This window comes from Martes martes (genome assembly GCF_963455335.1).
Source record: "Martes martes genome assembly, chromosome: 17".
NCBI classification, from domain to species: Eukaryota; Metazoa; Chordata; class Mammalia; order Carnivora; family Mustelidae; genus Martes; species Martes martes.
The window spans coordinates 53,722,461-53,734,693 of record NC_137905.1 but is presented as its reverse complement, the minus strand read 5'-3'; the positions used below and the strand labels follow the sequence as shown (position 1 = coordinate 53,734,693).

Here is a 12,233-nt window from a genome sequence, read left to right as displayed (position 1 = left end):
GAATCTTCCAACTGAGCTGAGCCCAGACTGCAGAATTATGAGGAATAATACATTTTCATTGCTATAATCACTAATTTTGGGGGGTGGGTTGTTATGCAGTAAAATGTAAGTGAAACACAATGGGTCATTAATTCAATGTTCTTTCAGCCAATTAGTGGTCGACTGCCAACTGAACTTCAACATTCATCAAGCTGAAAGTGACCATACTGCCCCACCCCCAACCTCATCAATTCTTCACTCAGTGAGTCCTTCAAATATCTGTATCCTAGGAAAGTACGGTACATTTGTGTTGGGTGCAGGGTGGGGGACCGAACTTAAACCACAGGTCTTCTCTTATGAAACGAACATAAGCCAATAATGGGAGGGACAGGATCTCCTTCACCCTCATCCCCCAGGACTCAGCTGGGCGTAACAATCAGTAGGAACTCAGTAACGTGAGGGCTGAGCTGGTTAAATCACCTTGCCACCCAGTACCAATTTCCCCTCCACCCTGCTGAGCAAAACTGTACTCAGTATCACGTCCTTTGTGAAACCTTACACGTACCACCATCCACTAAGTCTCCTGCTTCTCTCTCCGGGGCTCTTTGGCCCCTGCATCAGTTAGAATTCGGGTGACCTGCAAGTGATGAAACCCCAAATGAACAGTCACTCAAACAGTTTAACTCTCCCAGGCAACCAACATTGGTGTGGGTTTTCACAGCATCAGGGACCCAGGCTCCTCTTATCTTGTTCTGCCACCTTGCTGGGCCTATGCTCCTAAGACTACTTCCTGGCCCAAGATGGCTGCTCCCACTCCAGCCATCTGGTCTACCTACTGTGCAGAGTGTAAGACGGAGGAAAAACAGGGGGCGTATATCTCCTCCCTTAGGAACACTTCCTAGAAGCAGCACACACCACTTTTGTTCACATACTATTGGCCAGAATTTAGTTAGAGCACCACACCAGATGTCAAGAGACCTGGGAAAATGCCTTGAAGCCAGGCCGACATGTGCCTAGCTACACACTGCAGTGTCTCTATTAGTTAGTGAAGAAACAGGAGAACACATGTTGAGGGACAATGGGTTCCATCTTGCCAGTCCCCCCTCCCGTTCCCTGTTACAGCCCTGATTTTCCTGGGACTTCCTCTGGGACATAGCCTGACCTACAGGGAGTTCTCCAGCAAGTTACAGCTGACCCCAACTGCTTCTCGCGTGCCATGAAGCACAGTTACGCACTCTGCATGTTTTAACATTTAGTCTTCACGTTGCGATTTAGATTCTACCATTATCTCCATGTGATGAAGTACAAAACAGAGTCAGAGAAACCGGGTAACCTACTCAAGGCCACACAGCCATTAACTAACAGAACGAGGATCTGGATCCCGGCAGCCTGGCTCGAAGGCACCTGCCCTGAACCACCACAGACTCGACTGATGTCTGTGAAACTAAGCTGCACCACAGGACTCCCCTGGCCGGAAACTGCGCGGACCCGCTCTCCTGGAGGCCAGCCGCACTCCTGGTACGGCACCCCTCCTCCACGCTATTGACTAAAACCAGAGGACCAGCTATTTCTAGACCTTTATTTCTCTGTGAAAAGGGAAAACAGGAATAAAATAAAAACGGCACAGTTGACACACACAAAAAAACCACTGAGGGGGAGGGAGAGAGGAGGGAGGAAGGGAGAAAGGAGGTGGAGAAGTAGATGGGGTAGGGGGTCCCCATTACAGCAGCGGGAGCCAGTGACCTGGGATGCTCACATCTCTCCCCTGCGGAAAAGAGTGGCCCCTTCCTCCCAGGGTCACTGCCCTGTCCCACCTCGTGCTCCCCCAAGCCTCTCGGGAGGTGGACAGTGAGAAGTCGGATTCCCAGGCTGGGGAGAGGAAGAACCGTGCTGAGGGAAGGGGCCTGGGGTCAGACCATGCACAGGGAGTGACAGCCGAAGTCCCCCCACTGTCTCCCTGAGGAAGGGATCTGGGTGGGGGAGGAGGGTGGGTGGACACCAGAGGCCGGCGTTGGCTCCTCTTCCAGCATCAGGCGAGAGACAGAACTGGGGGAACAGGAACAGGCGGGAGTCAGAACCACAGGCAGCCCCCCGCCCGCAACTGCTCCTGCACATCCCCCTCCCAGGAGCTGCTGTTCTCAGGCCTAGGCCGATCCTTGCAGACCACCCTCCCAGTGGGGTCTCCGAGTTCACGCCTTACCAGTCAGAGCTTCCTGGGCAAAGTATTTGACATCCACGTCCTGGTCCTGGGTCAGCTTCTCTAGGATGGGCTTGACTTCGCTCTGCAGTGTGCTGGAAGGAGAAAGGGAAGGCAGAGAAAGGGATGAGCCAGGCTGGGAGGTGCACACGAGGCAGGCAGAGGGCTCCTGGGCAAGGAGGGGTTCACATACACAGACGGCATGTGAGCCCAGAGATGAAGTTACTTTGCAGGCTGGAAACAGAATAGAATAGGCAAAGGGAGGTCAGCCAGTCTGGGAGAATGCGGTACAGAAAAAGAGAACCCCAAAGTCTCTGAGGCTCAGCAAAAAGGTGTCTTTACTTATCGTGATTACTGAGGCCTACTCTGCACTGGGTATGAGTAGAGTGGCAAACCCAACACCTGATTCTTGCTCACGGAGAGCTTGGGCTAGGAGGAAGACACAGACCAAACTGACCCTAAGTGACAGAGAAGTCTCAAGGGCCAGAGGAGAAGTGCCTGGCCTGAAGGGAGCCAAGGGGGTTATCTGCTCTTAAGGAAGGGGCCCTAGGAAATCTATCCGCACTGAAAGTCAGCCGTAGGGGGAAATGAAGGCACGTCCCCTTCCAGTTAACAATTTGTTCCTCTGCCCCACACAACTACCATTCTTAACTTTTACCATCTAGATCTGTTATGCCTGTTTCTGAGCTTGATATAAATGGAATCACGGACCCTGCTTTCTTGGGTCTGGCTTCGCACCGAACACGAGGTTGGTGAGAATCATCTGTTGTTGAGAAGCAGAGCAAGTCTTCATCACTGAACAGTCTCCCACTGCAGGAACAAACCAGTGTATCCACTGCACTGTGGACAGGCACTTGGGCTGTCTCTAGTTCACGGCTAATATGAAAGCTACCACAACCGTCCTGGAAATAATTTTGCTAGAAATAAGCACTCACTTCCCCTGGATATACGCCCGGGAATGGACGTGTTGTGCCGGCTCACAGCATACATACCCTCAGCGTCTCTAGATTCTACCAGTTTTCAGAGTGACGGCGCCCATTTCCCACCTGGAGCCCCACCTGCTGTGTATGAGAACTCCAGACATTCTACCAACACCAAATGACCCTGAGTTTTTTTTTGTTTTTTTTTTTTTTAATTTTATTTATTTATTTGTCAGAGAGAGAGTGGGAGAGAGAGTGAGCGAACATAGGCAGAGGGAGAAGCAGGCTTCCTGCCAAGCAAGGAGCCCAATGTGGGATTCGATCCCAGGACGCTGGGATCATGACCTGAGCCGAAGGCAGCTGCTTAACCAACTGAGCCACCCAGGCGTCCCGACCCTGAGTTTTTTAAGGTTAGCCATTCTGGGGTATCCTTTTCTCTTTTAAAGATCTGAGACAGAGAGAGTGAGGGAGAGTGCAAGGGGGGGGGGTGGCAGGGAGAGAGAGAAGCAGTCTCTCTGCCGAGGCTCTCAATCCCAAGACTCCAGGATCACGACCTGAGCACAAGGCAGACGCTTAAACGACTGAGCCACCCGGGTGCCCAACGGGGTATCTTTTCATTTACAACGTCCCAATGGCTGATGACGCCGAGCATCGTGCCATGTGCATATTGGCTACAGGAGATCTTTTGGAAGTGCCTGTTGCCGCTGGGTTCTGCCCATCTTTTTTTGGGCATTTGTCTTACTGACCAGTGGGAAAGTACTCTGGATGAGTTAGTCCTTTGTCAGAAACACAGATTACAAATACGTCCTCCCCACCAGTGTCTCACCATTTTACTCTCATAATGTTCTCTATCGATGAAGTTCTTTCACTCAAGGTGAACTCATCAGCCTTTCCCCTGGGGAGCTATTTAACAGATCTGAGCAATTAAACAAATCTTTGCAAGTCTCAAGAGGTTGTCCTGTTTTCTTCCAGAATCTTTTTTTATTTTTCTGATTCTGGCTGTTATCTCTAATTCACCTGGACACGGAAGTGAGAGGTTCCCAGTCACACCCCACAAGCACAGCTACCTGACCCAGCCGTCTATGAAAATACCTACACTTTCCTTCTGAGCTGCAGCAGCACCTACTGGCCCTACTGTTACGTACACACGGGTCTGTTTCTGTGTCCTTGACTCTGTTTTATTGGGCTATATTACTGTGCCAACACCTTACTTTTTAATTACTGCGGTGTCATTAAGTCTTGGTATCTGGTAGTAGAAGTCTTCCAACTTTTTTCTTTCTTAGGACCACGTTTCCTACTCCAGATCTTTTCATTTCCGTGTTCATTTTGGAGTCAAGCTGTCAATTTTTCAATAAAGAATCTGCTGAGACTGACTGAGATTAGACTGAATCCATACTTACATTTGGGGAACATCCCATCCATAAATGTTAAGTAGATCTTTAATTTCTCAAAGCAATGTTTCATAGTTTTCACTAAAGATGTTATACATCTTTCATTAAATTTATTCCTCAGTATTTGACGATTCTGGTGCAGTAACAAATTATGTACACATATATACAAAAATAATTTCTATTTCTTAATTTTATTTTCTTTCTTTTTTGAAAGATTTTATTTATTTGACATGGAGAGAGACAGTGAGAGAGGGAACACAAGCAGGGCGAGTGTGAGAGGGAGAAGCAGGCTCCCCACTGAGCAGGGAGCCCAATGTGGGGCTTGTTCCCAGGACCCTGGGATCATAACCTGAGCTGAAGGCAGACAACTGAGCCGTCCAGGCGCTCCTGTTAATTTCATTTTCTAACGTGTTGCTACCAGTATACAGAACTGCCCCTCACTCTCCCCTCCTACTATGAGACAGGACTTGAGAGTTCTCAGTCCACATTTGAGGAAACTAAGACTTTGGGAAGGTGAAGAGACAGGCCAAGCTCACACAGCAAGCGAAGAGCCACACTGGGTCTCAAACCCTAGACTCCAACTTCAAAGGTCAAAGATTAAGATGCCTAGAATCAGCCCCACCAGTGTGTGAGGAAGGATCCAGGCCTCACCTGTTGTCCAAAATAGGCCCTATCTTCTGTAGGGACTTGGCCACATTGAAGCGGACATTGGCGACAGGGTCCCCAGCCATACGCAGGACTGTAGGCAGCATGTGCTTGGTGGTGATGTCCTGCCCACAGACCTCAGACAGCACCTGGGGGCGGTGTGTGACAGAGGGGTGATTATACAAAGTTCATGGCTAACTCCCACTTCCCCCTTCCTCTGACCAGGCCTCCTCAGAGATGACTAGGCCTGGAGGTGACACTGAGCAATATGTAGGAGTCTAAGCCCAAGGTCACATGACCACCCCGGGGTCAGCTGATTCTCCTGAACGACCATCTCCATCACCCTCCTAATGCCCTAATACCACTATCTCCCTGTCCTAGAAACCCCCAGCCCAGACCATCCTGGTCCCATTTCCCCACCCTCAGAATTCTCTTTATCTTCTGGAGATGCGCTTGAATCCCAACCCTTGGGATGCCTTTCTTAGTGTGATGGTCTCCAAAGGGGCGGTGTGGGAAGACATCATCAGAACACTCAGTTCTATCTCTATGTTTTTAAATTCTATCTTTTACTTTCCTGTTCCGTGTATGGTTTACTTAAATGAATAGAAAGGAGCCCTTGCTCTGTATAAGATAACTGCTCTAAGCCCTTTGCATGCATGGCCAGATTACTCTTCCCCACCTCCTGAGTAAGGTACTGTGGTTACCAGCATGAGTGCTCTACTGGTTAAGACAACTAAAGCACTGAGCAGTTAGGAAATGTCCTAAGGTCCCTGACTAATACACGTTAGAGCTAGAATTAAAGAGAAAGTCTGACTCTAGAGCCTGCACACAAAACCAACTATCACAAACAAATACACACATACACTTTGTGGAGGAAAGGGAGGCTCGGAAAGGTCTGGTAGTCACTGCCCAGCAAGGTCAAGCCTCCCTAGTCCTGGGGTTCCCACCTACCATGTAGGCCCCCACCCTGTGGGCCTGGAGTTCCCCAGGGACTCCTCTCTCCCCCGCTCAAACCTCACCATGTCCCCACTCCCAAGCCAGACGTCTTCCTCAGGACCCCCTCCCATCCCTCCTCTCCCAGGTACTCCAGTTCCCTGCTCGGGCCAGCGGGCAGGCGGGGGTGCTCACATTGATGCAGAAGAGTGTTGTCATGCGGTGCAGGTAGTTGGGGTCCCCAGACATGGCCAAGACCTTGGGGATGATAGTGGCATGGGCCCACTCCTTCCCAAATTTCTCGACCAGCTTCTTCAGGTTGCTGGTGGCCGCCTCACGGATGGCATAGACTGCAAAAGGGCAGGGATTCAGGAGGCGGAGCGCTGAGCAGGCAGGGACTAGCAGTCACTCGCAGACCCGGGCACTAGGCTGCAGGTGAACCAGATGGTCCACTATGTGCTACGGGCAGGCTACCTTCCCAACGGCTCCAAGACACAGGTTTCACGATTGGTCTCCTTTTATAGATGGGCACAATGCAGCTCCCAGAAGCGATGTGCCCAAGCAAATCATTCAGTAATTAATACTTGGGATGGCACGGTACAGACAAATGTTAACTTTAATTTTTACCCATCAGTGAAAGCAGTGAGTAGTTCTCACAATGGCCCTGAAAGATTGAGAAGCCCCCTATCTCAGAAAGGAGAAAGGAATGTGCCTGAGCCTCCACAGCCAGGGGGCAGGATTCCGGCCCAGGTCATCTGCCCGGTGGCCCTCACACTCTCTCCACGGTACTCACACTCTCTCCACCCCTATGTGATCTGCTCTGGCCGCCACCCATCCTGTACCTCTCCAGGATTCTAAAAAGCAGAGGAGTTGGTCCACATAAGCAGCAGCTGGCCTTGGAGAGTGACTCCACACCCCTCCCGGCCCGGGCCAATGTCCATCTATCCTTCCTAGAGCACCAACATCCTCCCCCATCCTGTTGGAGAGACTCACCATGATCCACAAGCCAGGCCATGCACAAGGAGTTGAGCTTCTCATCAAAGAACTCTACCCCCTGCAGGAGAAAAGAAGGTTAAGCAGCGACACTCCAGGGAAACACACCCACCCAAACACACCGGATACTTCTCAGCTTCACCTGCCCGGCTCCTCTCCCTTCTCTTTTCTAATTAAAGTCTACTCACCTTTATAGGCCCATGCCCCTTCCTCCTACTCCCCAGAGAGCCGGACAGGCCCCAGTGACACTGTCAGAGCCCTGGATGTGCTGCCCACGAGGCCTGACTCCCCGCCACCACGCTCACCAGCTGTCCGGCCAGCAGGGGCATGTACTCAATGATGGCCAGCCGCACTCGCCACTTGGCGTCTTCGGCCAGCTCCACAATGGCCGGCAGCAGGGACTGGGACAGCTGCCGGATGCCGATCACCTCATTCACGCAGTCCAGGTTGGAGATGATGTTCAGCCGCACCTCCGGGCACTGAGGAGAAGACAGGGGTCTGAGAAGATGCACCTGGCCCAAAAGAGGGCTGAGAGAGTCGCACTGCATCAACTCCGCAGGAGCCGCACTTCCGGAGGGCCTGCTACTCCGCCGGAGCAAGCAACGTGGGTTATTAGGGGAGGCAGCTCTTCACATCTCCCCAGAGCACAGACATGTTCAGTCATTCCGAAGAACCTGCAGGAATCACTGCAGAAACACGGCGCTCTGGAAAAAAGACACGTGGTAACACTCCCGCTCTGCTGCGTGCCAGCTGGGAGCCCGTCGGCAAGGGACAGCACACCCCTGGCCATTCACCGGTGACAGGGAAGCGCCCATCCAGCCTCAAGGGTGGCTGAGGTCATTAAAGTGCCTGCTGGTGTCTGAGCCCCAGGAGGTCTGATGTGTGGGAGCCCGTTAGCACCACGTCCGTGATCTCTCTTCTCCCTGCTAGTCTCTGGGCTCTTTAAGGAGCACGTGTCACTCATCCTCATGTCCCCCGTACCTGCGACAGTATCTGGCCCACAGCAGGTGCTCAGCATTTCCTCTTCCTCTTCTTTTTAAAAATATTTTATTTATTTGGCAGAGAGAGACACAGCAAGGGAGGGAACCCAAGCAGAGGGAGCGGGAGAGGGAGAAGCAGGCCTCCCGCTGAGCAGGGAGCCCGATGTGGGGCTGGATCCCGGGACCCTAGGATCATGACCTGAGCCGAAGGCAGATGCTTAACGCCTGCTTGAGCCACCCAGGTGCCCCGTCAACACATTTCTGCTGAAAGAATGCACAAAGGAATAAGGGAGTATTTCTGAGTTGCCAGCTGACTACCAGTATCATGAGCACTGACTTACTGTCATGTATACACATACATGTATGTTACTATACATGTTTACACATGTACACACATACGTACACCTACTTCCATAAAGCATGTGAACTTGTAAGAAAAGGTACATAAACATAATTAGTTCTTGTTAATCATAACAGAAGCCCTACTAGATCCTTGTCTTAAATGACATGCTCCTAGATGGCAGACATCACAAGTAGTTCTAGCTTTAACAAAGTGAGAAACCAATCGCTGAACCAAGTAAACAAAGTACTTTGCAATAAAGGGTTAACTCAGCAGGTCCAGGCTGCTCAAACCAGGCACATTCCAAACAAGGGCTGGGCTTCTCCAGCTTCCAGGAGATCTCTAAGCCCCTGGTATATCCTGTCTGATGACCGTATCTTTGTGGTTACCTGGGAGACTTGGGCTGTGCCAGACACTTCGCTAACAACGTGACTTACGTGACTTACGACTTACGGAAGAACCGTAAGAACCGAGCTATCAGCCTGACCTCTGGAGGGCGGGCAGACAGTCTAACTGACGTCAGCCATGCAGGCGGCTCCAGTCCATGGGTGTGTAACCAACCCCCCGTAAAATCCCTGGAAACCAAGGCACGGCTGGCAATACTCTGTGGGTGCTGTCACACGTCATCCACGGGACTGCCCGGGAAAGGACACCTGGAAGCTCACCCCGAGTCTCCCCTGTGTACCTTTCCCTCACTGACTTTAATCTGTCCTTTCACTGTGACCAACAGCAACCCCACGTATAACAGCTTTCCCGAGAAGGCTGTTCTGGCACGTCACTGAACCTGAGCACAGAGGTGGGGACGCAGACGCAGAAAGCAGCAAAGAGAAAGGCAACTGCAGAGAGGACAGGAGGGGCTCGGCTGGCACTGCTCTAGCAAAATCCCCAGAGTCCCGACGACGAGTGCCTCTTTCCTTCAGCAAACACAGTAAGACTTTCATTTAGGAACAGAAGACAGACAACCGCTTGCTATAGTCCAATGGCTGAAGAAGAACCTTGAGAACCAACACCATTTCCCTCCCTACATGGTATCAATTTCTTTCCAGAGCCAAGGATACTGAGGGAGGGAGGAACTCTCCCAGTACTGACCACCCTGCTGGTTTCCTTTTCCTGTGACAGTTGCTTTAAATCTTACAGTTGCTTTAAATCTTACAGAGTGCATTTCAGCATTTGTGAAACACTGATTACATAAATTAAATCAACTCATGTAAATGACTGAACATTAAGTCAACTTTTCTTTCTCTCTTTTAAGAGACAGAGTGTGGGGGGTTGGTGGAGGAGGCCGAAGGAGGGAGAGAACCTTAGGCAGGCTCCACACTCTGCGTGGAGCCTGATGTGGGGCTTAGGGCTTGATCTCACAACCTGAGATCATGACCTAAGCCATTCTGACCTAAGCCAAAATCAAGAGTCAGATGCTTAACCAGTCGAGCCACTCAGGTACCCCTCAGCATTGCTTTTCTTAAAGGGACATTGTGCCCAATGTTTATAAAAGCCCGAACTGTCACAATGTTAAGAATCTGTACCTATTCCTTCTTTTCCTAAGAAAGATTTCTGGAGTGGGAACAGCCCCACCTGCCACCCTAACGTGTGTCAGAATCGACTCCAAGAGAATGTAATGAAGACAATCCAAGTCAACTCGGCGGGCCAAGATGCGGTCAGAGTCCGGGCTGGCAAGGGTGAGGAGAGAGCCTTGCCTTATCGCTCACTTGGAATGAAGGCATCTGCAACACCCAACATAAAGAGGGAAATTTCTTTTTTGAATAAACTGAAAATTAACCGGATTGAGGTCTCATTCGAATAAAAAACATTTGAAATGCACATAAAACCACCGCGATGGGTTTTCTGGACTGTGTGAAGACCCACGTGCTGTGTCTGGCCTATTTTCAAATACGAGGAAGAATTAAGGGAGTCAGCACCTGTCCAGGGCTGTGAGTGGAAATGTCCTGACGGTGAAGGAGCTTCTTTCCCTTCCCTGAAGGTTAGCCAGACAGATTCCACCAGAATCCTCAAGGTGGAAACTACTACACGTACTCACACGGGAGTCTCCCCTCTGGAGACAGGAAGAAACGGGCACCCGACAAAGCACCACCGGACTGAGTATGGGCTCTGCAGCCGCCCAGGAGCCAAAGCAAGCCTCCTGTGTCAACGGGCTCACCTCCCGCAGCTGCCAGGTCACTCCCTGGTGCGGAGCATCAGAAAGCCCATCTCAGAAGGCCCAGAGGAGGAGCTCTGGACCACAGCCGAAGGGCAACCCTTGCTGGCGCATCGGAAAGGTCAGGCTAATTGTGAGACTCCATGTCGGCCAGAGACCAGAGGAGAAGCCTTTGTCAAATGAGGGCTTTCCCACAAACCACCACTTATCCTCGGAAAGGGCAGAAAACTATTTCCTTGTTGAAACTATTCTGTTCCTAAAACAACGACGAAACACTGAAATAAGCCAATAAACCAAGTGAGCAAGGGTGTGTAATGAAGGGTTAACTCAGCAGGCCTAGACTGTCCGAAACCTACGCTTTTCAATGACAGGGCTAGAGCTCCTGGGAGGTCACCTCTGAGGCCCTGGTGCAAAAGGCACAGTGCCCTGAACACATGAGAAAAGAAAGCACAAGTCAGCGCCTTGTACCATGTAACTTCAGGCGTACCCAGAAAAAGGCCTTTTTATTTGGGTAAGTGTATAAACCTTAATAGATAGAAAAAAATGAAGTTTACAGATTTAAACCTGAAATCTCAAATACAAGCCAGATGACTAACTCACACCAAGAAAACTGTGATTTTTTTCTTTTCTTCTTTGCTAGAGAAGCTGCGCTGGGACAGACCATGGCTGCAGGAGTATGACTGCCACACAGCACTTGCTAACAGTGTAACCGGCGCCAAAACCGGCTCTGGCTCCCACACTGTTCTAGCACATGTGGCCGCACCTTCATACTTGAGCTCAGTGTGGATCTCTCCTTGATGCCAGAAAGCAAAATGCTCTCCCAGACCCTGATGATGGGTTAAAAGGACACGAAAGCCAATTCGAGGGTCTCTCACCAGCCAAGCTGTCCCCATTTAAACATCAGAAATGAATACAAATTACAGCTACAAAAAGCATGCTTATTAAAGAAAACACGCGTGAAGCACTTTACTTGGGTCATAAAATTTAAGTCATTATGAAAGTTAATTATGGTTTAAACTGTAACAACAACAAAACTGATACAAATAAATGACCAAAACTAAGATTACTAAGCTTTTCTTTAAAAGGCACACTATTGGGGTGTCTGGGTGGCTCAGTGGGTTAAAGCCCCTGCTTTCAGCTCAGGTCATGATCCCAGGGTCCTGGGATCAAGCACTGCGTCAGGCTCTCTGCTCAGCAGGGAGCCTGCTTCCTCCTCTCTCTGCCAGCCTCTCTGCCTACTTGTGATCTGTCAAATAAATAAATAAAATAATAAATTAAAAAAAAAACAAATAAATAAAAGGCACACTATCTTCAACATAAGAAACCCTAGTCTGTAATTCTGGGGCTGAGAGATCATCCCTTCATAGCAGAATTTAAAAACATGACATTTTGGGGGCAGCGGCAGAGGACTCAAAGCTGACGTGATTTCCTAGCACTAGATGTGCTAGGCGGGGCAGGGGGTGGGGAGTGGGGGGGTGGGGAGAGCAGGGAGGCAAGGAGGCTGAGGCCTTTGGCAGCATGGAAGTTACAGACCAGCAAACTGTCTCCTCACCTGCCTGGTCGCCACCATGACACAAACCAGGAGCCTGCAAACCACCCCTACCGCACAAGGTCCTGTCCACATCTCTGCAGCCACACCTCTCCCACCAGTTTGGTCTTCCTGTACCTCTTCTGGCCTCTTTACTGCTTTCTTTCTTTGACAG

General features: G+C 50.4%; 1 protein-coding gene across 1 annotated transcript in view; it reads right to left on the bottom strand.

The window, feature by feature from the left end:
- Positions 1-1,538: 1,538 nt before the first annotated feature.
- PPP2R1A (protein phosphatase 2 scaffold subunit Aalpha) overlaps positions 1,539-12,233 on the bottom strand; it is a 40,877-nt gene continuing 30,182 nt past the window's right edge. The window contains exons 10-15 of the mRNA XM_080828318.1: positions 7,364-7,537; positions 7,059-7,119; positions 6,261-6,415; positions 5,139-5,281; positions 2,180-2,271; positions 1,539-2,025 (exon numbers count right to left, since the gene is read on the bottom strand). Of these exons, the coding sequence (XP_080684444.1) occupies positions 2,009-2,025; positions 2,180-2,271; positions 5,139-5,281; positions 6,261-6,415; positions 7,059-7,119; positions 7,364-7,537 (642 nt within the window). The 3' untranslated portion in view covers positions 1,539-2,008. The remainder of the gene's footprint in view (positions 2,026-2,179; positions 2,272-5,138; positions 5,282-6,260; positions 6,416-7,058; positions 7,120-7,363; positions 7,538-12,233) is intronic.